General features: G+C 39.9%; 1 protein-coding gene across 7 annotated transcripts in view; it reads left to right on the top strand.

Annotated features, from left to right (window-relative positions):
* The window catches only part of Pogz (pogo transposable element derived with ZNF domain), a 62,160-nt gene that overhangs the window by 18,814 nt on the left and 19,519 nt on the right, over positions 1-23,827 (top strand). For 4 of the 7 annotated variants that reach the window (XM_048356608.1, XM_048356611.1, XM_048356609.1 and 1 more), the window contains 7 exons: positions 8,056-8,231; positions 9,317-9,425; positions 10,742-11,032; positions 11,112-11,330; positions 19,855-19,961; positions 20,993-21,330; positions 21,704-21,858. In XM_048356608.1, the coding sequence (XP_048212565.1) occupies positions 8,056-8,231; positions 9,317-9,425; positions 10,742-11,032; positions 11,112-11,330; positions 19,855-19,961; positions 20,993-21,330; positions 21,704-21,858 (1,395 nt within the window). The remainder of the gene's footprint in view (positions 1-8,055; positions 8,232-9,316; positions 9,426-10,741; positions 11,033-11,111; positions 11,331-19,854; positions 19,962-20,992; positions 21,331-21,703; positions 21,859-23,827) is intronic. The other 3 variants (XM_048356610.1, XM_048356615.1, XM_048356616.1) reach the window with 2 other exon arrangements.

Raw genomic sequence — 23,827 nt, forward strand, 5'->3', positions numbered from 1 at the left:
ATTTGGTTTGTGATTGGTTCATGTGTGTGAAGGTAGAATTAATGTTCATTAGAAAGAAATGGTGAAGGAGTAGTGTTTTTATTGATTAGAGAGGCTAAATAGTATTCGTTTCTATTTCATTATTGATAGCTTTCTGTTCTAAAAATGAGTTACTGCCAAGTTGTTTTAGTATTCATAATGAAAATAAGTACTCTCACAGAATTATTGCATTGTTACAGGGACTTTATTTTTAAATATTTCTTTTTGCTTTAAATAAACTGCTGTTATAAAAAAATACATGCATTGTGGAAAAGTCAGGCAATAAAATTAAAAAAAAAATTAGCTGTGATTCTACCACTTGGAGGTAACTTACTTATAATTCTTCCCCTGAACATGTATATACTTTTTTTTCCTTTGGTCCTGGGGCTTGAACTCAGAGTCTGAGCACTGTCTCAGAGCTTTTGTGCTCAACCACCCTGAGCAATAGCTCCATTTCCAGATTTTTGGTACTTAATGGGAGATGAGAGTCTGTCTCATGGACTTTCCTGTCAGGTCTGGCGTCAAACCACTACAATCTTCATTTCAACCTCCTGAGAGCTAGCATTACAAGCATAAGCCACTGGTACCCTGCTTTTACATGTGTGTGTAGCAAACATATGTATATAAAAGTATATATCTAACATGTATATAGTGATTTGCTTTTTACAAAAATAGTTCATACAGGACTGGAACGTAGCTCAAGTAGTTGGGTGTAAGCAGAAGACCCTGAGCTCAATCTTTAGTACTGGCCCCCTCCCTCTCAAAAAAGGAATCATACAGACTCTAAATTGCCCTTTACCTACTTTTTGCCCTTGAGGGATAATGAATAACTTCTCATTTTTGGCAATTGACTTGACTATATTTCTTGTATTTCTTGTTACTTGTGTAGCAATAGATTATAAAAGGATTTATTGCTAAAGAGCTACAATAAATATATCAGTTGGGATCTTTTCTTGCATCCTTTAATTGAGACTACATTGCTAATAGTCATCTCATTGAATCCAAGCTTATCATAATTTTCATTGATTTGCTCAGTATTATTTCTGGGTTGGCCATCTAGAAAAGTTTACTTTTCTTTTAGAATAATAATGTCTGGTTTTCTTAATTTTGGAAAGTATCATTTATATATACACTTGCCTATTGTTGGACATTTTTTAGTTTCCCAGTTTTTCATTATTATAACAGTGCTGTGGTAAATATTCTCAGGTGTATGTCGTTGCCTATTATATAAGCTTATCTGCAAGATCTTAGAGGCAGATTGCTGAGTTCAGTTAAAACTGCCAGGAACTGGTGGCTCAGGCTGTAATCTTAGCTACTCAGGAGGCTGAGATCTGAGGATCCCTGTTCAAAGGCAGGCTGGGCAAGAAAGTCCATGAAACGTTCTCCAATTAACCACCAGAAAACCAGAAGTGGCAATGTGGCTCAAAGTGGTAGAGTACTAGCCTGAGTTGAAGAAGCTCAGGGACAGCACCCAGGCCCTGAGTTCAAGCCCCACAACCAACCAAAAAACCCCAAACCAGAACAAACAAACAAAAAATTAAAACTTAGTAGACATTGTCAAGTTGCCTTAATAGTTTGTTCTAAATAAGTGACCCCCAGTGAGTTTTTCCTCATATTGTTATGAACATTAGATATTTGACTTTCAAATCTTTATAGCTGTCAATTTTGGGATATTGAAAGTATGAATAATATTTCATGGGAAAGGAAACTTTTTGAAAACTTCTTCTTCTTCTTTTTTTCTTTTTGCCAATCCTGGGGCTTGAACTCAGAGCCTGAGCACTGTCCCTGGCTTCTTTTTGCTCAAAGCTAGCACTCTACCACTTGAGCCACAGAGCCACTTCTGGCTTTTTCTGTATGTGTGGCGCTGAGGAATCAAACCCAGGGCTTCGTGTTTGCTAGATAAGCACTCTGCCACTAGGCCACATTCCCAGCCCCTAGTAGGAATTCTTGTGTATATAAAGATGGGGAACCTTGCTGGACACCATTCACATCTATAATCTTAGCTTCTTAGGGTGCTGAGATCTGAGGATCGTGGTTCAAAGACAGCCTGGGCAGGAAAGTCCTTGAGATTGTTATCTGTAACCACCAAAAAGCTGGAAGTGGAAAGCTATGGCTCAAGTGATAAAGTGCTAGCATTGAGCAAAAAAGCTCAGGGACAATGCCCAGGCCCTGAGTTCAAGCCCCAAGACCAGTACCAACAAAAAAGAAAGAAAAGGAAAAGATAAAGAACCCTTATGTAGAGTTCTCTTGTTTCACAGATGTGTAAACTAAATCTTAGAAAATCTAAATAATGGGGTTGGGGATATGGCCTAGTGGCAAGAGTGCTTGCCTCCTATACATGAGGCCCTGGGTTCAGTTCCCCAGCACCACATATACAGAAAATGGCCAGAAGTGGCGCTGTGGTTCAAGTGGCAGAGTGCTAGCCTTGAGCAAGAAGAAGCCAGGGACAGTGCTCAGGCCCTGAGTCCAAGCCCCAGGACTGGCCAAAAAAAAAAAAAAAAAAAGAAAGTCTAAATCATTTGTTTAAGGTCAAATAGTTGGTAGGTTACTCAGGTGGATGGAAATTATCTGGATTGCAAGCTTGTGGTGTTTACGGTGTATTATATTGCTTCATGTGTTTCTCTTAACCTGAAGGAACCAATTTAGCTACTTTTCTTTGATCCAAGGGTTCCAAGACCCATACTGAGATGGCTGAGCATCTCATGACATGCTGAGAATCTCTTAAGTCTCCTTGACTCTTTGAATGTACCCTGATTCCTGAGCCTGCTTAGGGCAAGTGGAATAATTTTAAACATACATGAATTAATTTTCTTTACCTTAGAAACCGCGAGTATGTAGAAATGTTAACCCTTGTTCATAATAAATATCAATGGGTGTAGACTGACAGCCACATGCTTTTCGTGTATGTCAAAAAGTTTTATACATAGATAAATTGTCCAGTTGTCTAGCTATTTTTTTGGGTGGGTGGGGTATAACACATAGAACTCTTACCACATTTTTGTCAGATCCTCTTAAAATGGTAGCCCAAGTATAAGGATTTGTATTGAATGAAAGAAAAGATATCCTTTCTTACAATCCAGATTCTCTTTTATTTTTTATTTTTTTTATTTTTGTTTTTGGCCAGTCCTGGGGCTTGGACTCAGGGCCTGAGCACTGTCCCTGGCTTCTTTTTTGCTCAAGGCTAGCACTCTGCCACTTGAGCCACAGCGCCACTTCTGGCCATTTTCTGGGGAATCAAACCCAGGGCCTCATGTATAGGAGGCAGGCACTCTTGCCACTAGGCCATATCCCCAGCCCCCAGATGCTCTTTAAACTTTGAGTTTACTTGTATTTTGTCACTTATTACAATAATAACATAGCAAGGGAGAGTAACTTATAAGCATTTCAGTATTGATTTTGGTTTTGTTGTTGTTTGTTTCTGTGCTGGTACTGGGGCTTGAACTCAGCCTGGGAGCTATCCCTTAGTTTTATCATTCAAGGCTCTACCACTTGGGCCACAACTCCACTTCCCTTTTTTTTTTTTTTTTGTACTGGTAGTAGGGCTTGAACTCATCAGGGTCTGGGCTCCAAGGTTCCTTAGCGTTTTCACTTAAGGTTGGCACTCTACTTCAGCTTTTTGGTGATTAATTAGAGATGAGATTCCCATGAACTGTCTGGCCTAGCCTAGCCTAGGAACTGTGTTTCTCAAATCTCAGCATCCTGAGAAGCTAAGATTATAGATGTGAGCCACTGGCATCGGGCAGGGTTCCCATTTTTATACACACAAGAATTCCTACTAATTAAATTTTCAAAACGGAAGGACTTTCAGTATCCCAAAATTAAGAACTATAAGGATTTGAAAGTAACTATAAAGATTTAAATAATACCTGATAATACCTAATGTTCATAACAATGTGAGGAAAAACTCCCTAGGGGTCACTTATTTAGAACAACTTCATTGAGGCAACTTAACAATGTCTACTAAGGGAGATTGAATTTCGGGCTTTCTACTTGCTAGGCAAGCATTGTGTTCCTTAGCTGCAGCTTAAGTTAGTATCCAGGCCCTGAGTTTAAGTCCTAGGATTGGTACAAAACAAAAAACCTATGACCAATGCAGAGCCAGGTACTAGTGGCTCATGCCTATAATTCTAACTACTCAATAGATCCTGAGATTGAGACATATCTAATTAGCTGCTCAAAAGCTGGAGCTGGATAGTGATAGAGTATCAGACTTAAGCAAAAAAGCTAAGGGAGAACTCATGGTCCTGGGGTACAAGCCCCATACTGGTGCATGCACACACAGACATACAGACACAGACACACACACGAACAAAATCAAAAAAGAGACAGGTGGTGTGGGTCAAGTGGTAGAACTACCTTGAAAGCACAAGGCCCTGGCTCTAATTATCAATACTACCCCTTCCCCACACACAGAAAAGTTAACCATAAAAGATGAGATTAATAATTCAAGCTAATACATTAGTCAGGCATGGTGTCAGATGAATGATAAGTGTACAAGTGGTAGAGCACCTGAGTAGCAAATGTGAAACCCTGAATATTTAAATGGGCACACCTCTGAGATGAGTGGTAGATTTAAGAATGACTGGTTTTCTTTTCACTTTGTAAGTTAAATTTATGTAACATTTTATATGGATCAAATGTTAAGGTAAAGAAAATTATAAAAAAGAATAGGTGGCAATTGCTTGTGGGCACAATTTTGCCTTATACTCCACAGTCTTACTTGTTTCATGGAGGGTGATAATCAGTGATTAAGATTGTATAATCAATCCTAAACTGGGTATTGGTGGCACGTGCTGGTAATCCTAGCTACTCAGGAGGCTGAGATCTGAAGATCGCAGTTCACAGCCAGTGGGACAAGACAGTCTCCAGTTAACCACCAGAAAACCAGAAGCAGAGCTGTGGCTCAATGTGATAGAGCAGCGCTAGTCTTGAGCACAACAGCTCAGGAATAGTCCCCAGGCTCAGTTCAAGCCCCATGACTGACAAAAATCCTATCCTACTTGTTAGGAAATGTACATTTCAGGACACCACAATGCTCAATTTTGTGGTGGGCTATAATTTTATATTAATTGGACAGATTGATTTTTAAACAACTCTTTACTTGGGGAACAAGAAATTTATGGAAAAATATTTAGAAGAAAATGCCAGGAATTGCAAAATCAAAAAAAAAAAAAAGAAAGAAATATGAAGTTGGAGGCCCAGACTGCATGATTTTAGAACTTACCATACATATAGTAATTACAAGGTACTTTTTTTGGTTTAAGAATAGACAGTAGAATGGAGTACCACTGAGTGTCTATTTTTTGGTTAGTTGATTTTCAACAAGGGTGCCAAGATAATTCAATGGGGATTTTCTTTTTAAACAAATGATACTGGAACAACTGGATACTTCTTGCACATGGAAAAGAATGAAGTTATATCTATAACCTCACTTTACATACAGAATTAACTCTTCTTAACTGTGTGTTAGCTTTCTGACACTATAATAAATGCCTGTGGTAATCAACTTAACTTACATAAGGAAGTTTTAAAGTTTTCAGTCTATGCTTGCTTGGGCCTGTGGCAACACATCATGATTAAAACAAATGATAGAGCAAAACTACTCTGCTCATGGCTGGGAACCAAAACAGAAGAAGAAGAGAAAAGATTCCACAGTGCCTTTTGAGGGCATGCCTCAATAACATGAAGACATCTCCTGAGGCCCCACCTTTTTAAAGTTTTCACTACCTCCCAGTATTGCCAAACTGAGGACCATGACCACCATCCTTTAGCATACGGGCCTTTGGGGGACACTTATCCAAGCCATAACAAAGTAGATCAAAGGCCTTAAAAAGACCTGAAAAACCGTCAGTGCTGGTTGCTCATGCATGTAAACCTAACTACTCAGGAGGCTGAGATCTGAGGATCATGCTTCAAAGTCAGTCCTGGAAAACTGGGAGTAGAGCTGAGGCCCTGAGTTTCAACCCCAGGACTGGCATTAAAAAAAAGAACTAAAAGTACAAAAGTTCTAGAGGAAAACAGACTAAATCTTTTATTATTTTGTTTTTTTTGCCAGTCCTGGGGCTTGGACTCAGGGCCTGAGCACTGTCCCTGGCTTCGTTTTGCTCAAGGCTAGCACTCTGCCACTTGAGCCACAGCGCCACTTCTGGCCGTTTTCTGTATATGTGGTGCTGGGGAATTGAACCCAGGGCTTCATATAGATGAGGCAAGCACTCTTGCCACTAGGCCATATCTCCAGCCCCCAGACTAAATCTTTATTTATTTATTTTTATTATTTTTTTTTTTTGGCCAGTCCTGGGCCTTGGACTCAGGGCCTGAGCACTGTCCCTGGCTTCCTTTTGCTCAAGGATAGCACTCTGCCACTTGAGCCACAGCGCCACTTCTGGCTGTTTTCTGTATATGTGGTGCTGGGGAATCGAACCCAGGGCCTCATGTATACGAAGCAAGCTCTCTTGCCACTAGGCCACTAGGCCATATCCCCAGCCCAGACTAAATCTTTAGAATCATGCATTAGACAATGTTTTCTTTAAAATGACACCAGAAATCATAAGTAACCAAATAAAAATAGACTTTATGAAAAGTAAAAATCTTTTAGTGCTGTGAAGAATACAGTTAAGGAAATAAGATAATCTTCAGAATGAGAGGAGACATTTATAAACAATATCTGGGCCCTGGTGCTGGTGTCTCACACTTACACTAGCTACTCAGGAGGCTGAGATCTGAGAATCGAGGTCCAAAGCCAGCCTTGGGAATAAAGTCTGTGAGATTCTTGTCTCTAATTACACACCAGAAAACTGGAAGTGATGCTGTGGCTCAAAGTGGTAGAGCACTAACCTCAAGCGCAAAAACTCAGGGATAGCACTCAGGTCTTGTTTCAAGCCCCATGACCAACTACCACCACCAACAACAGAAATCTGGTCAGTGATACGTCTTTAGATATATGTAAAGCACTACTAAATATAATAGTAATAAGACAATCTAATTTTATTTTTATTTATTTATTTATTTATTTTTGGCCAGTCCTGGGCCTTGGACTCAGGGCCTGAGCACTGTCCCTGGCTTCTTTTTGCTCAAGGCTAGCACTCTGCCACTTGAGCCACAGCGCCACTTCTGGCCGTTTTCTGTATATGTGGTGCTGGGGAATCGAACCCAGGGCTTCATTTATACAAGGCAAGCACTCTTGCCACTAGGCCATATCCCCAGCCCGACAATCTAATTTTAAAATGGGTAATAAACATGAATAGGTATCTTCAAGAAAGATACACAAGTGGCCAGAAAGCACATCGAATGAAGATAGGTGATGGGACTGTGGTTCAAGAGGTGAATTACCTGCCTAGCAAGTACAAGGCCTTGAGTTCAATTTAGTTTGAACTCAACCATGAGATAAAAAAGATGAATAAGACAGGTGCCGGTGACTGACACCTGTAATCCCAACTACTAAAGAGGCTGAGATCTGAGGACCACAGTTTGAAGCCAGCCCAGGCAAGAAAGTCTATTAGAATCTTATCTCCAATAAACCTATACTCAGAAAAAGCTGAAAGTGGTACTGTGGCTCAGGTGGCAGAGCCTCTAGCCTTGAGCACAGAGAGACTTGGGGACAGAGCCCAGGCCCTGAGTTCAAGCCTCAGGACCAGCTAAAAAGAAAAAGATGAATATTATTAGTCATTAAGGAAATACAAATAAAAGCCCTATGAGATACCACTTCACATGATTTTTCCCATACCTGTAAAAAGACTTGAGTTTTTCAGATTGGACACACTACCTATGGTTAGCACTCATCCCTAGTTAATACATGGGTGAGATCTTAGTGAGCCACCTTGCCTCACTTGGGTTTTCTACTGGTTGTACATTTAGATAAAGCTTAACTTTTTGGTGTGTTTGGTATTGTTAAACTTGAGGTGAGTGGCAGTCTTCGATGTTTTAATGTCTGAGATAGCATTTCTAATACCATACATATTTCTTATAAAATATGGAGATAGCAATGTTTCTAACATTCCTTTTTTTTTTCTTCTTCTTCTTCTTCCTTTTACCCATTAGCTGGCAATCCTTTGGTCCAGCAAGGTGGACAGCCACTTATTTTGACCCAGAATCCAGCACCAGGCCTGGGAACAATGGTTACTCAACCAGTATTGAGACCTGTCCAGGTCATGCAGAATGCAAATCATGTGACTAGTTCCCCTGTGGCCTCCCAACCAATATTCATCACTACTCAGGTGAGTAGGACTCTCAGTTCTGGAATTGGTAGAGAGGTTAAAGACTATTGAACTTCCAGAGGCCTTGACTTAGACAAGGTCTTCAGGGCCATTAGAAATGGTTATGTCTTATCTCAAACTGGATTTTCTTACTGTTCATTAATTTTTTACTTTTGTGGAAAGCCCAGCAAAGCATTTTGGCTGGGTAATATTACTTCTTCATATCCTTTGAGGTCTGTTAATTGATTTGAGTAAGTCTTAGTGGGAATTAGTGGAAAAGCTAGGCTTAGGAAGCCTTCACATTGACTCTTAAGCCTTCTTACCCTTTTCTTGGTCTGCTTTTCTTCACATGGGGTAAGTTAAAAGACTTTCGTGGGTCTGCATATGAAATTAGTGATCTTTGAAAGAGAAGGAAGATGACTTATTTTAGGTTGAAAGCTTAAAATGTAGAATCCAAAGGCAAATGCTTCTCTTTGTCTTTGTCTTCCTAATTTATAAAACCTTCTCTTAATAATTTGCTAGTTGATTATGGCCTTTAAAGTGGACTTTGGGAACAATTTCTTAGGGCTGTTTACATGTTGAATCACTTCAGTGAATATTGTTAGTGTTTTTATTTTTTGTTTTTTCCCTTCTATGCTTTTGGCAATTTAGGGGGCCAGTCTATGGATACATTTTTTTTAAGCTGAAGCTCAATTAAGTGAGGAAAACCCTTTTTCATTTTGACTCATTAAGTCTTAAGTTTTACCACCCAAAAGTTTGCCAAACAAGGAGGACCACAAGTTCAAGAACATCCTGGGCTACATAGTAAAATCCAGGTCAACTTTGGCTACATAGTACCAAGACCCAGGTCAGCCTAGGCTACATAGCAAGACTTTGTCCCAAATAAAAAAACAAACAATGAAACAAAGAAACTCAAACAATTAAAAAAGAAAAGATTTTGCCAAATTTTCCTTAATTTTTTTTTTAATCTCAATCATTTGAAAGCTGTTAACTATATAGAGATAGAACCATTAAGTTAGAGTATGGGAATTTTTTTTGGATATACTGCAGTCAATGTTAGTGTTAGTTGTTCTCCTTATTAAAGATCACTTTGCTTTTTAATACAGGGATTTCCTGTAAGGAATGTTCGGCCTGTACAAAACGCAATGAATCAGGTTGGGATTGTGCTGAACGTACAGCAAGGCCAAACGGTTAGACCAATTACACTAGTCCCAGGTAAGGAAAAATTTCAATCCATTTGGACTAAGCTGGCATTAGAAGATTTGTTTCTTACTGTTTCAAAATACTCTTGTATTCAAAAGGTATATTTAAAGAAAATTTTGTTTTAATCTTCATGATTTAAGCCTAATTTAAAAAAAACAAAACTTTCTAACCTTTGGCCAGGGTGGTGGTTTTGTTTCTGTTTAGCTCTTCACCACCCTTTGTGAGGTAGTAAAACAGAATTTATCTAATAATTTTTTAAGAGCTGTTTAAGTCAGCTGTTAAATTTATTATCCTGAAAGAATTAATGGAAACTGCCAAATTCCCAAATGTATTCTATAAACATCTCCTTTAAGTGGTGGGGTTATAAATTTTACTTTATGGAATTTATTTTTAGCTATAAATTAAATGGTACGTTCTTCAAAGCTAACACTACCAGTGACTAGATAATACTAAAGATTGAGACTAGGAGTGTGACACAGTGATAGAGCACATTCATAACATTCAAGAGGAGGGCTTAGGTTGAATTCCCAGGAATTCGAGAAAAATTCTTTTCCTCTTAAGAAAAAAATAGAATCTTATAATTTTCTCCAAGTCCTCACCTTTCTTCTGTCTTAAATTTTCTACTATTCAGGCAAAAATAAAACAATAAAACTCTAGTCAGGGTACTACTATACTTGTCTTCCTAAGGTGTCTTTGGTTTGGTTTTGGGGTTTGTTTGTTTTTTTTTGTTTGTTTGTTTTTGTTTTCTGTTCTTGGAGTCCACAGTGGATTTTTTTGGTCATAAATCTGACAGTTTATCCTATCGTGTTCTAGTATTTCTGACTATTTATCCTATCGTGTTCTAGTATTTCTTAAATATTCTCAGTGGAGACATCCTGATGGACTGACAGCCTGTACCCTATTTGGATTTATAAGAGGATGGAGATTTTAGAGTTCTGAGAAATGAATCCCTTTTTTCAGAACCAAGTCTTCCCTTTAGCCTATATACATGCATCCAGACTGCCTTCTATTCTTTTCTAGTACCAAGGTCAAGCTACTGATTCTATTCACAGAATTTAAAAGGTAGTTTGGGAGGGTGTTTTGGAAGAAATTGATGGGACTCTTCAGTTTAAAATAATTTAGGTTACTTAGAATAATTTCTTTTGTCACCTTGGACACCTATTACAGTTTTCAATTTTAGAATCTATACTATTCTTGATTACCTCTGATGACCACCAGTTTGTAGAATCATTTTTTTTCCTATCCTTAGTATTTTTAATAAAGGCAAGAGAAGGTACAGGTGAGCTCATTGACCAAGATTTGATATTTTTCTCTGTCTCTTTTAAAAGCCCCAGGTACACAGTTTGTTAAGCCGACAGTTGGAGTCCCACAAGTGTTCTCTCAGATGACCCCAGTGAGGCCAGGCTCCACAATGCCTGTGAGGCCAACCACCAACACCTTCACCACTGTCATCCCAGCTACTCTAACCATTCGGAGCACCGTCCCACAGTCCCAGTCACAGCAGACCAAGTCCACTCCCAGCACTTCCACCACTCCCACTGCCACACAGCCAACCTCATTGGGGCAGCTAGCTCTTCAGCCTGCAGGCCAGTCCAACCAGACCTCAAATCCCAAGCTAGGTGAGGCTTGGGAAGAGGAGATGGCAGACAGGATGGGGTAATGGGTGGGTAACAGATGATTATCACTTGGCCAATGTAGCTCCCTCCTTCACCTCTCCACCTGCAGTGAGCATTGCCAGCTTTGTCACTGTGAAGCGACCAGGGGTTACTGGTGAAAATAGCAATGAAGTGGCCAAATTGGTGAATACTCTTAACACCATCCCTTCCCTGGGTCAGAGTCCTGGGCCATTGGTGGTATCCAACAACAGTTCTACCCATGTTGCTCAAAGAACCAGCGGACCTGAATCTTCAATGAAAGGTATAGTAACCCAAGAGGTCTTGAGTATCTAGTCATTCAAACCATTGACAAATATTTGTCCCATCAGAAACCTACATTTTAAAATTAGAAATAACAAAATCTAGGTGCTTTAACTTTTTTCTTACAGAAATTTTAGGGAAAATTACCAAGGAATTCTTGCTTCTCAGTTTGATTAGCAAATTAAATGGACTGATTGAAGATCGGTAGGATAATCAGTGTATAATTAGTGGTTTTGTGGGAGAAATATATTTGAAAAAAATTTTTTTGGGTCAGTCCTGGGGCTTGAACTCAGGGCTTAAGCACTGTCCCTGGCTTCTTTTTACACAAGGCTAGCTAGCACTCTACTACTTGAGCCACAGTGCCACTTCTGGGTTTTTCTGTTTATGTGGTGAGGAATAGAACCTAGGGCTTCATGCACGCTAGGCAAACATTCTACCGCTAAGCCACATTCCCCGCCCTCAACAATGTGTTTTTTCTTTTTCTTTTGTCAGTCCTGGGCCTTGAACTCAGGGTCTGAGCACAGTCCCTGACTTCTTTTTGCTCAAGGCTAGCTCTCTGCCACTTGAACCACAGCGCCACTTCTGGCCGTTTTCTTTTTTTTTTTGGGCAGGGGGGCCAGTCCTGGGCCTTGGACTCAGGGCCTGAGCACTGTCCCTGGCTTCTTCCCGCTCAAGGCTAGCACTCTGCCACCTGAGCCACAGCACCCCTTCTGGCCGTTTTCCATATATGTGGTGCTGGGGAATCAAACCGAGAGCTTCATGTGTAGGAGGCAAGCAAGCACTCTTGCCACTAGGCCATATTCCCAGCCCCTTAACAATGTTTTTATTTTTTTATTTTTTATTTTTTTTTGGCCAGTCCTGGGCCATCAACTCAGGGCCTGAGCACTGTCCCTGGCTTCTTTTTTGCTCAAGGCTAGCACTCTGCCACTTGAGCCACAGCGCCACTTCTGGCCATTTTCTGTATATGTGGTGCTGAGGAATCGAACCCAGGGCCTCATTTATACGAGGCAAGCACTCTTGCCACTAGGCCATATTCCCAGCCCCTTAACAATGTTTTTAAAGTAAGAATTTTTTAAAAAGAGGTTTTCAGATTCAGAAAGATAAGAGCATAGAAAAAGGGTTGGCACATTTTCTGTAAAGGGTCTCATGCAACTATGTGTATAATATGGCTTTGGGCATAATAATGGCCTCCATTTCAACTACTGAGCTGGGCTGTTGTAGTGCAGAAGCAGCAGCAGCAGAAAGTACATAAATAAATAAGGTGGGCTATGCTCCACTTTAACAATATATGGATTCTGAAATTTGAATTTCCTATTATTTTTATGTGGCAGAAATTTTTATTTTACTTTAACTCTTTAAAAATGTTAACGCTTTTAACAAGTAATGTTGAGAGACTGGATAGCCATAACCGATAAGTAGCAAATTGGACTTCCCTACATGAAATATAAAACTTAACTCAAAGTAGATCAAAGACCTTAAGTAGATGAGCTGATGTAGCTGCATATGTCTGTAGTTCCAGCTGTTGGGGGAGGCTGAGGTAGGAGAACTGCCTAGCTCAGAAATTCAAGGCATCCTGGGCAACATTTCCATATCTTGTCTCAAAAACAAACACAGGCTGGCTTATATCTCCCTATTCGAGCATTTGGCTTAGCATTCACAGGCACTGGTTCAACTCCCAGCACTATCAAAAAAACAATGGAGGGAGGAGAGACCTCTTTTAAAAATATAGAAAAGTGTCATGATAGTGGATTTGATAGTGATTCTGTCTCTTGGATATCAAAAGCACAGGCAAGAAAATAAAAATTACCAAATTGACATAAAAATGTTAAACTTTTGTGCATTATAGAATACTATCAAGGCTGAGAATATGGCCTAGTGGCAAGAGTGCTTGCCTCATATACATGAAGCCCTGGGTTTGATTCCCCAGCACCACATATATAGAAAAGGCCAGAAGTGGCGCTGTGGCTCAAGTGGCAGAGTGCTAGCCTTGAGCAAAAAGAAGCCAGGGACAGTGCTCAGGCCCTGAGTCCAAGGCCCAGGATTGGCAAAACAACAAAAACAACAACAACAAAAAGAATACTATCAGGAGGGGCTGGGAATATGGCTTAGTGGTAGAGTGCTTGCTTAGCATGCATGAAGCCCTGAGTTCTATTCCTCACCACATAAACAGAAAAGGCCAGAAGTGGCTCTGTGGCTCAAGGTAGAGTGCTAGCCTTGAGCAAAAGAAGTTCAGGGACAGTGCCCAGGCACTGAGTTCAAGCCCCAGGACTGGCACACATACAAAAAAATAATATCAGCTGAGTGCCAGTGACCCACACCTGCAATCCTAGCTACTCAAGAGGCTAAGATCTGAGGATCCAGAGCAAAGCCAGACCAGGTAGGAGTCATTGAGACTCTTATCTCCAATTACCCATTAGAAAACTGGAAGTAGAACTTTTAGCTCAAACTGGTAGAGTGATAGCCTTGAGCAAAAAGGCTCAGGAGCAGCACCCAATCCCTGAGTTCAAGTTCCAGAGTTGGCACCAAAAGAAAAGAGTACCATTGTCAGGTGCTGCTGCCTTATACCAGTAATCTAGCTACTCAGGAGGCTGAGACCTAGAGGACTGAAGTTGTTTTGTTGTTCTTGTTTTTTAAATATAATTTTATCATTAAGATGTTGTACATAGGGTTACCATTTCACAATCCAGATAATGAATACCTTTTTTTTTTTGGACAGTGTCACCCCTTCTTTGCTTTCTCCCATTTCCCCCCTCTTGCCCCTGCCCAGAAGTTGCATAGTTCATTTTCCACATAGTATATACCAAATATCATGATTGCATTTGTTCATCCTTCTTCCCTCCCTTTTACCCCCCAAAAGACAAACCCCCTAAAAAAATAAACCCCACCAACAACCACCACCACAAAAAAAGTTTCCATTTCCTGGAATTCATTTTGATAAATAGTATTTTAAATGTTTAGAGGAGTTCTTTGGTTATTTCCCCTAAGGAGAGAGATCTTCCTTTAGTCTGACTGTGAATGCCTAGAGTCCTGTCTAGGTTGCCATGTCCAGTTACATTTTAGATCTAGTTTTCACCTGTGCCCTTTGTCTCTCTGAGCTTGACTTACTTCACTTAACGTGATTTGTTCTAGATTCACCATCCATTTCCCTGCAAAGGACATAATATTCTTTCTAATTGATGAATAAAATTCCATTGTGTTTATGTACCACATTTTTTGGGTCCACTCATCTATTGTGGGACTTCTGGGCTGTTCCTACGACTGTGAATAGTGCAGCAGTGAAAGTGGATTTGGTGTCTTTACTGTATCTTGGCTTATAATGCTCTAGGTAGATACCCAAGGATGGTGTCTGGGTCATAGGGAAGCTCTATGTTTTTAGTGTTTTTAAGGAGTCTCCAGATTACCAACAATTACATTACATTCCCACCAACAATGCAGTAAGGTTCCTTTTTTCCCCATTGCTGCCACCATTGTTCCAGTTTTGTTTTGTTTTTTTTTTTTTTTTTTGTTTTTTTTTGGCCAGTTCTGGGGCTTGGACTCAGGGCCTGAGCACTGTCCCTGGCTTCTTCTTGCTCAAGGCTAGCACTCTGCCACTTGAGCCACAGCGCCACTTCTGGCCATTTTCTGTATATGTGGTGCTGGGGAATCGAACCCAGGGCCTCATGTATACGAGGCAGGCACTCTTGCCACTAGGCCATATCCCCAGCCCTGTTCCAGTTTTTTATGTTGTCCCAGAGTTCAAGTCCCCCGACTGACCCCCCACAAAAATAAAAGGCAACACCTTTTTTTTTTTTTATGTTGGCCAGTCTAACTGGGGTGACATGGAATCTCAAAGTTGTTTTGGTTTGCATTTCCTTTATGGCCAGGGATGTTGAACATTTCTCCTTATGTCATTTGCCATTCTTGCTTCTTCCGAGAAGTCTCTTTTTAGCTCCTTTGCCCATTTATTGATTGGTTTATTAGTTTTGGGGGGAGTTATTTTTTGAGTTCCTTGTATATTTTTGATATTAAGCCTTGTTGGATATATTGCTGGTAAATATCTTCTCCCAGTCTGTTGGCTGTCTTTCTAGTTTAGTAATTAGGTCCTTTGCTGTGCAGAAACTTTATTTTGATGTACTTCCATTTGTCAAGTCTCCTACGTGCTGTGTCCCTGGGGTACTTTTCAAAAAGTTTCTGCCTGTGCCTATAAGTTCTAATGTTTCTCCTATCCCATCTTGTAATAGTTCCAGATGTTTCAGGTCTTAAGGTCTTACTTCAGGTCTTACTTGATCCACTTTGAATTGATATTGGTGCGGGGTGACAAACAGGCATCCAATTTTAGTTTTCTACACATGAATGTCCTGTTATCCCAACACCAATTATTGAAGAGACTATCTTTTTTTCACCATACATTTTTGGCTCCCTTGTCAAATATCAGGTAACTGTAACTGTATGACTTTATTTCTGGGTCCTCTAGTCTGTTCCATTGATCTTTGCACCTGTTTTTGTGCCACTACCAAACCATTTTTGTCATTACACCTCTGTAGTAGAACTTGAAGTCTGGAATTGTGATGCTTCCAGCACTGCTTTTTTTTTTTTTTTTTTTGCCTAAAGTTGCTTTGCCTGTTCAAGGTCTTTTTGTTGTTCCATATGAATTTTTGGATTGTTTTCTCTATCTCAGCGAAAAATGCTGTTGGGATTTTTGATGGGGACTGAGTTAAATTTGTAGATTACATTTGACAGTATGGCCTTTTTCATGATATTAATTCTACCTATCCATGAAGATGGGAAGTCTTTCTATTTCCAGATGTTGACTTCCAGTTTCTTCAGCTGTTTTTTTTTTTTTAATAGTTTTCCCTATGGCGATACTTTGCTTCATTGGTTAAGTTTATCCTTAAGTATTTTATTTTATTTTTTGAAGCTATTGCAAATGAAATTGTTTTCCTGATTTCCTTCTCTTGTTGTACATTGTTGGCATATAGAAAGACTACTGATTTTTGTGGGTTGATTTTTGTATCTATTTTGCCAGTTATCAGTCTGCTCTAGGAGCTTTGAGGACAGCGCCTCTCAGGTCCTTTTAGATATAAAATCATGTTATCTGCAAGTAGATATAGTTTGACTTCTTTCCCTGTGTGAATCCCTTTTGTCTTTCTCTTGCTGTATTACTCTGGTTAGGCGGTCCAGAATTAGGTTGAAAAGGAGCAGAGGGAGTGTATGTTAAAAATGAGCAGAGAAAGTGGACATTCTTGCCTTGTTCCTGATTTGAGAGGAATTGGTTATAGTTTTCACCATTTAGTATGATGCTGGCTTTTGGTCTGCCATATATAACTTTTATTATGTTGAGGTATGTTCCTTCTTTTCCTGGCTTCTCCATAGCTTTAGAAGTCCTGCCAAATCCTGTAGCAACCTCGTGGTGATGCTTTGTTTCTGGATATGGCACTCCCAGTATGGCTGTGATGGCGGTGATAAGGGAAGGTGGTTTGGAAGGATTGATGTTTAAACTAGCCTGACAGAAAAATTCCAAGGAACTCCATCTCTGATAACCAGTAAAAAGGCCAGGCTTGATAAGTGACTTAAATGGTAGAGCACTGGCCTTAAAGCAAGCAAATCAAGCAAGAGTCTAGGCCCTGCGATCAAACCCTGATACTGGCACCAAAAAAAAAAAAAGAAAAAAAATAGTATCGGGGCTGCGAAAAGACTACTTACAGAATGAGAAAAGGTACAGTTTATGTACCTGTTAAGAGGTTAATATCAAGAAAGCAAAGATTTCCTACAGCTCAACAAAAATATAAAAACTTTAAAAAAATGGGCAAATAGGGCTTGGGGATGTAGTCAGTACTAGAGAGCTTACTAACATGGTCTTGTCTAGCACATGTGAGGCACTGCATTCCATCCTTAGTGGAGAATAAAAAAATTAGAAGAGACATTTCTCTAAAGAAAACTAGAAAATGTCCAGTAAACCCGAAAAGATGTTTAGTATCACCAATCACTAGAGAAATACAAATCAAAACTAAATTACCATCTCATATCCTGTAGAATGGCAATACCAAAAAGAAAGAAGAAAGAATATAGCCAAGTGGTAGTGGCTCACACCTATAATTCTAAGTGGCAGGAGGTTTGAGATCTGAGGACTGCAGTTCAAAGCCAGCTCAGGAAAGTCCACAAGACCCTTACCTTGAATTAACCAGCCAAAAGGTGGACGTACAGTCATAGCTCAAGTGGTAGAGTATACCAACTTTCAGCAAAAAAGCTAAGGGAAAAATCCTTTAGTTCAAGGCACCCCCCCACCCCCAGTACCAGCACAGTAAAAGAGAAAAGAAAAGAGGTGGTCAAAGCGGAATGTTTGTGTTCTGTTGGCAATAAAGTGATATAGTCATTATGGAAAACAGTATGTTGGTTCTTCTAAAAAAATTTTAAAAACAAGCATTTGACCAGGAGCTGGTGGCTCACGCCTATTATAACCGTAGCTACTGGCTGAGATCTGAGGATCGCAGTAGAAGCCAGCCCAGGCTGGAAAGTCCATGAGATTCTTATCTCCAATGAACACCAAAAAGCTGGAAATAGAGCTGTGGCTTAAGTGGTAGAGTGCCAGCCTTAAAGCACAAAAACTCAGGGACAGAGCCCAGTTCCAGGGTTCAGTTCCCCAGAACAGCATGCACACAAAATTTTTGCTCTGCGAATTCCACTTCTGGATATGTCCAGAAGAATTAAAAGCAGGAAATGGAACAGGTATTTCTATACCCAAACTCATAGCTGTGTTATTTACAATAACTGGAAGGTGAAAGTAAGCCAAATGTATAATGAATGAGTTACAAAAAATATGTTGTTTACATACGCAAATATAGATGTGTGTATATATATATATATATAACATATATATAATGTGATACATTCTCCGGTTTAAAAAAAAGGTTCTTCTGACATATGAGACAACATGGGAAAAACTTAGGACATTGTACTAAGTGAAATAAGCCATCACAAAAGAACAGGTACTATATGATTCCACGTATATTAGTTACCTAGAGTAGTATAATCATGTTAGACCGAAAAAAATGATTGTTAGCCTGGGAGAAATGGAGTTCGTTTGTTTGGGTAGTATTAGGGTTTGAATTCAGGGTCTCGCATGTGCTAAGCAGTTACTCTACCACTTGAGCCACTCTGAGGGCCCCTTTGTGCGTTGGTTATTTTCAAGGTATGGTATCACTTTATGCAGGGGGCCTGCACAGACTTCTGTCCTGCTATTTGTGTTTTCCTTTGTTATTAGGATAACAGTCATGAACCGTTGTGTCCAGCTATTAGCTGAGATGGAATCTCACAGACTTTTCTAAAACAAGTGTTCTTTGAACCTTGATTCTCCAGTCTCCACCTCTCAAGTAGCTAAGATTGCCAAGAAATTATTTATTTTGTCTTATTATTAAGTAGCTGTACAGAGTGGTTACAATTCAATAAGTCAGGTTATGAATGCAATGCTTCTTAGTATCAACCCCTTCTTTCATTCTGTTTCATTTTCCCCCCCTTGTATCTACCCTTAAGTAGTTTAATTTTCACATAATGTACATAATGACTGTGTTTGCTCACCCTTCCTCCCTGTATTCATGTGCTCCCCACCTTTGTCTACTCCCTCAAAACATGTTTCCATTTTGTGGTATTCATTTGGGGACTTTTTTAGTGGGTTCAAGAGTTTCAGTTTGGGGCTCAGTGGCAAAATGCTTGCCTAGTAAGTGCAACATCCTGGGTTCTATCCCCAGTACCAAAAAAAGAAAAGAAAAAAAAAAACAGAAAAAGAGTTTTGGGGTGGGAATATGGCTTAGTGGTAGAGTGTTTGCCTAGCATGCATGCAGTGCCACATAAACAGGAAAAGTCAGAAGTGGCGCTATGGCTCAAGTGCTAGAGCGTTAGCTTTGAGCAAAAGAAACTCAGGGATAGTGCCTAGGCCCTGAATTCAAGCTCTAGGACTGGCAAAAAAAAAAAAGTTTGTGTTTTAAGTTGAAGACTTCTGGAAATTGTATAATAGCGTGACTACTTAATACAACTAAAGCATACTTAAATAGTTAAGGTGGTAAATATTTTACATATATTGTTATGTATTTTTATATATATTTATCATTATTTTATACATATATGCATGTATGTATGTGTACATACACATATATATATTTATTTATCATATAGAAAAGAATTATCTGCCAGGCACAGTGGTTTACATACCTATAAACCCAGCACTCCAAAATCTAAGGCAAGAAGATTTTTAGTTCAAGGCCAGCCTATACTATATAGTCTGACCCTGTCTCAGGAACCAAAATAATTAACTAATAATCAGAAAAAAGTTTGCAGTAATAATGTTTTAGCTGCTGGGTCAAACAGAAACTGGTAGTTTGGCTGAATTTGGTCACTGGATTCTAGTTTGCCAATCTTTAAACCTAGAGTTAAAGTAGTAAAAAGAATGCCTTAAACACAATGATTTCTCATGCTTGCTTATTCTTGGATATTCCTCAGGGAATATTTGGTACTGTCATCATATTAATCTTAGCAATTCTCATTTCTTCCAGTGACCTCTTCCATCCCAGTGTTCGACCTCCAGGATGGTGGACGGAAAATATGTCCCCGGTGTAATGCTCAATTCCGTGTTACTGAAGCTTTGAGAGGTCACATGTGTGTAAGTGATACCTGCCTATAATAAGGATCTAGCTTAAGTAGTTATTGCTATATACCTCCTTACCTATTGGAAGCCTGAGAAGCAGGGTTTCTAAACTAACCTGGAAGCTTTTTAAAGAATTATTCTCTCTCTCAGTCTACTCTTGGGAATGTGTAATAGGATACATTTCCCTTCAATAGGACTAAAATATATATAACTTTATTTTCTTAACATGGTAGATTTTTTTAAACTGCCCAGGAAGACAGACAGGGTTCTTAGATCAGAGTACAAACCATGTTGACCTTAATTCATTTCTATTAATTACATAATTGTGTAAATTACAAACTGTTAACTGATTCCCATGTCCTAGCCTTTTCACTTTTTGATATTGTCTAAAGGCAAAGGGTAGAACTTCTTTCTGCCTGAGAGCTCAGAGTCAAATGATGCTAGTGAGAGGTTAAGTGATTTAAGACAGGCAGGAGAAAGAACTGTAAGGTTTGATGCTCAGAGTTAATATGGCTGGGGACATACACTAAAAAGAGTGAGATCTTAAAAAAATAAAAAAATGAGATCTAGAAACAGAAAACAGAAGGATGGGGCTGGGAATATGGCCTAGTGGCAAGAGTGCTTGCCTCATATACATGAAGCCCTGGGTTCAATTCCCCAGCACCACATATAGAAAACGGCCAGGAGTGGTGCTGTGGCTCAAGTGCCAGAGTGCTAGCCTTGAGCAAAAGGAAGCCAGGGACAGTGCTCAGGCCCTGAGTCCAAGCCCCAGGACTGGCAAAAAAAAAAAGAAAACAGAAGGATGAAAGCTTGATAAGGGTACCTTAAATAGTGACTGAGGATGTGAGCTTATAGTCACAGCTCATCAGGAAGCCGAAGTAGAATTGCTTTAGCTGAAAGGCCAGCCTGGGCAACAGGACCTTTGTCTAAAGAAAAAAGACAAAGAAAAAAAAATTTTATCACTTATGGTAATAAAACTGTTACCAAGATCCTACATCCTGGGTCAGAGGACAATTAGAATGATCAGACATCATCTTCCTTTATAGTACTGTTGCCCAGAAATGGTTGAATACCAGAAGAAAGGAAAGTCCCTGGATTCAGAACCCAGTGTCCCATCAGCTGCAAAGCCCTCATCCCCTGAGAAGACAGCTCCTGTCACTTCCACACCCTCTTCTACACCTATTCCTGCTCTGTCACCACCTACTAAAGTACCAGAGCCAAATGAGAATGTTGGTGATGCCGTCCAGACCAAGCTCATTATGCTAGTAGATGATTTCTACTACGGACGGGATGGTGGAAAAGTAGCCCAGCTCTCAAGCTTTCCTAAGGTCGCCACATCTTTCCGATGCCCACATTGTACTAAAAGGCTAAAAAACAACATTCGGTAAGTGTTTGAAGATTACCTGTCACAAAAGAAAACTAAACTGTCTTGGTTCCATCAGTGTTTGTTTTTGGAAAAGGATCCTAACTGTGATGCAGTCTTGCTTGGTGGTGGTAGGGTATCAATAAACAAGTCCTACTGTAGAAGCGGGAGAGGTATTGTAGTAATTTTGGATGAAGTAAAGGAAACCAAAGCATCCCCTTCCATAGAACTTTGAATTTCAAGAACTTGCTGCTTTTCTAGAATCAGGAAAGGTCTGTCCCAAGTAGAGAAAGTTGGGGAGCAAGAACTAAAGTAATGGTTGTTCATGGTTCTATCATTGTTTTTCTCAAAGGCTGCTGACCTTGTTTTCTGTACTTTCTGCTCTCTGCTACAGATTTATGAACCATATGAAACACCACGTAGAACTTGATCAGCAGAATGGTGAGGTAGATGGTCATACCATCTGCCAACATTGTTACCGCCAGTTTTCCACTCCCTTCCAGCTCCAGTGCCACTTGGAAAATGTTCATAGTCCCTATGAATCTACTAGTAAGTTTGGAAATTTAAACCCCAAGGGATGTATCTTATCAACCATTGAATGATACTAGAGGAGAGCCTTATATTTACTTATCTGAAGTAACAGTGTTTGTAGTCAACTTTTAACTTGACTTACTCTCTTGCAAGCCTGACTTAAAGGACTTGCCCATTAAAACAGTACTTAGAGTACAGTGTGCATGGGTTAGTGTGTGTATCTCACAGAAGAGGAACTATGTTTCAGGCAAGGTGCTGGTGGCTCATGCCTATAATCTTAGCTATTTAGGAGGCTGAGTTTTGAGGAACACAGTTCCCACCCCAAACAGAAAAGTCTGAGACTCTTATTTCCAATTAACCACCAAAAAAGTTGGAAGTGGAGCTGTGGCTCAAGTGGTAGAGTGCTAGCCTTGAGCACAAAAGTTCATGGCCCAGGCTCTTAATTCAAGCCCCAAAAGCCCCAGGCAAGACCAGCGCACACATGCACGTTTGTATGTATGTATGTATGTATACACACACACACACACACCTGCATTTCCATGAGCCACTCATAGCTATTCAGGTGGCTGACGTACACACAAACACACAACCACTTATGTTTCTATCCAGATGATATTGTAAGAATTTGAACCTAGTCTTCAGAATATTTTTAATGTCCTTTAAGGAATTTCCAGTTTTGTTGAAAAGATAAAGTTTATGTGAGTTGTAATTACAGCTTTTGAGACGAAGGCAATATATTGTGAACACATGTCCTCCATGATACCAGTCATAAAGGAGATAATTTAAAGATGGGAAAAGAACTTTGGCCAGGTTTCACAAAACGTGGTAGTACTTTTAGTCTTACTATAGAAAATATTTGGACCAATGGAAATGAGTAAGAAAAGCTTTTGGGTGATTGGAAGCAGTGTGATCTAAAGTATAAAGACAAAAAATGCATTAAACAAAGACATCAATTATGAGAGGTTGAGAGATAGAGCAGGCTTTAAGCCCAGAAGTTCTCTGCCTTGCTGATTCTTAATGGCTTATCTATGGTTCATGGCAGGTTGGCTGTGTTAGTCCCAGGCACTACATCTGTGTACAGAATTATCTAAATATATAGATCACCTTTTCCTCTGTCCTGAGTCTTTTTTTTTTTTTTTTGCTGAGCCTGAGTGCTGACCCTGAGGGACTTTTGCTCAAGGCTAGCACTCTACCACTTGAGGCACAGCGCTACTTCTGCCTTTTTCTGAGTAGTGTATTGAAGGTAAGAGTCTCACGGACATTCCTGCCTCAGATTTGAGGTCCACAGATCTCCGTGTCTTGTGTAGATAGCATTATAATTGTCAGCCATTGGCCCCTGCCCTTTCAGCCTCCTTTGAACTAGATGTATAATGTTTATTATAGCCCTAAACTTGTCCTGGTGTCCTCCTATTTTAGAAATAAGGACTCTGATACAGTGACACACGTTTTTTGGTTTTTGTTTTTTTGAGCAATTTTAATTGCACAAGGGAGAGTTTTATGCTACATTTCCACACATATATCCCAATTAATCGCACTCTATCATTCTCTTATTCTTCTTAAAACAATTTCCACTGGTTTTATTGTTCTACTTTGTGACAGGCAAACATCTTTGACTATATTCATTCTCATTCACACACTCCTGTTGGCCCAACCCACTTCTGCTGGTACCCTTCTCCCCTGCAAACCCTGCTCTGCCTTCTACAACTCATTATAGAAATCTTTACAAGCTCTACCTGAATACCAGAGGAATTATGTCCAGGAGGAAACACATTGGTGAACTGAGCTTTAAAAGGGGGAAAAGATGGGATGGGGATATGGCCTAGTGGCAAGAGTGCTTGCCTCGTATACATGAGGCCCTGCGTTCGATTCCCCAGCACCACATATACAGAAAACGGCCAGAAGTGGCGCTGTGGCTCAAGTGGCAGAGTGCTAGCCTTGAGCAAAAAGAAGCCAGGGACAGTGCTCAGGCCCTGAGTCCAAGCCCCAG

Source organism: Perognathus longimembris, chromosome 11, assembly GCF_023159225.1.
Source record: "Perognathus longimembris pacificus isolate PPM17 chromosome 11, ASM2315922v1, whole genome shotgun sequence".
In the NCBI taxonomy this organism is placed as follows: Eukaryota; Metazoa; Chordata; class Mammalia; order Rodentia; family Heteromyidae; genus Perognathus; species Perognathus longimembris.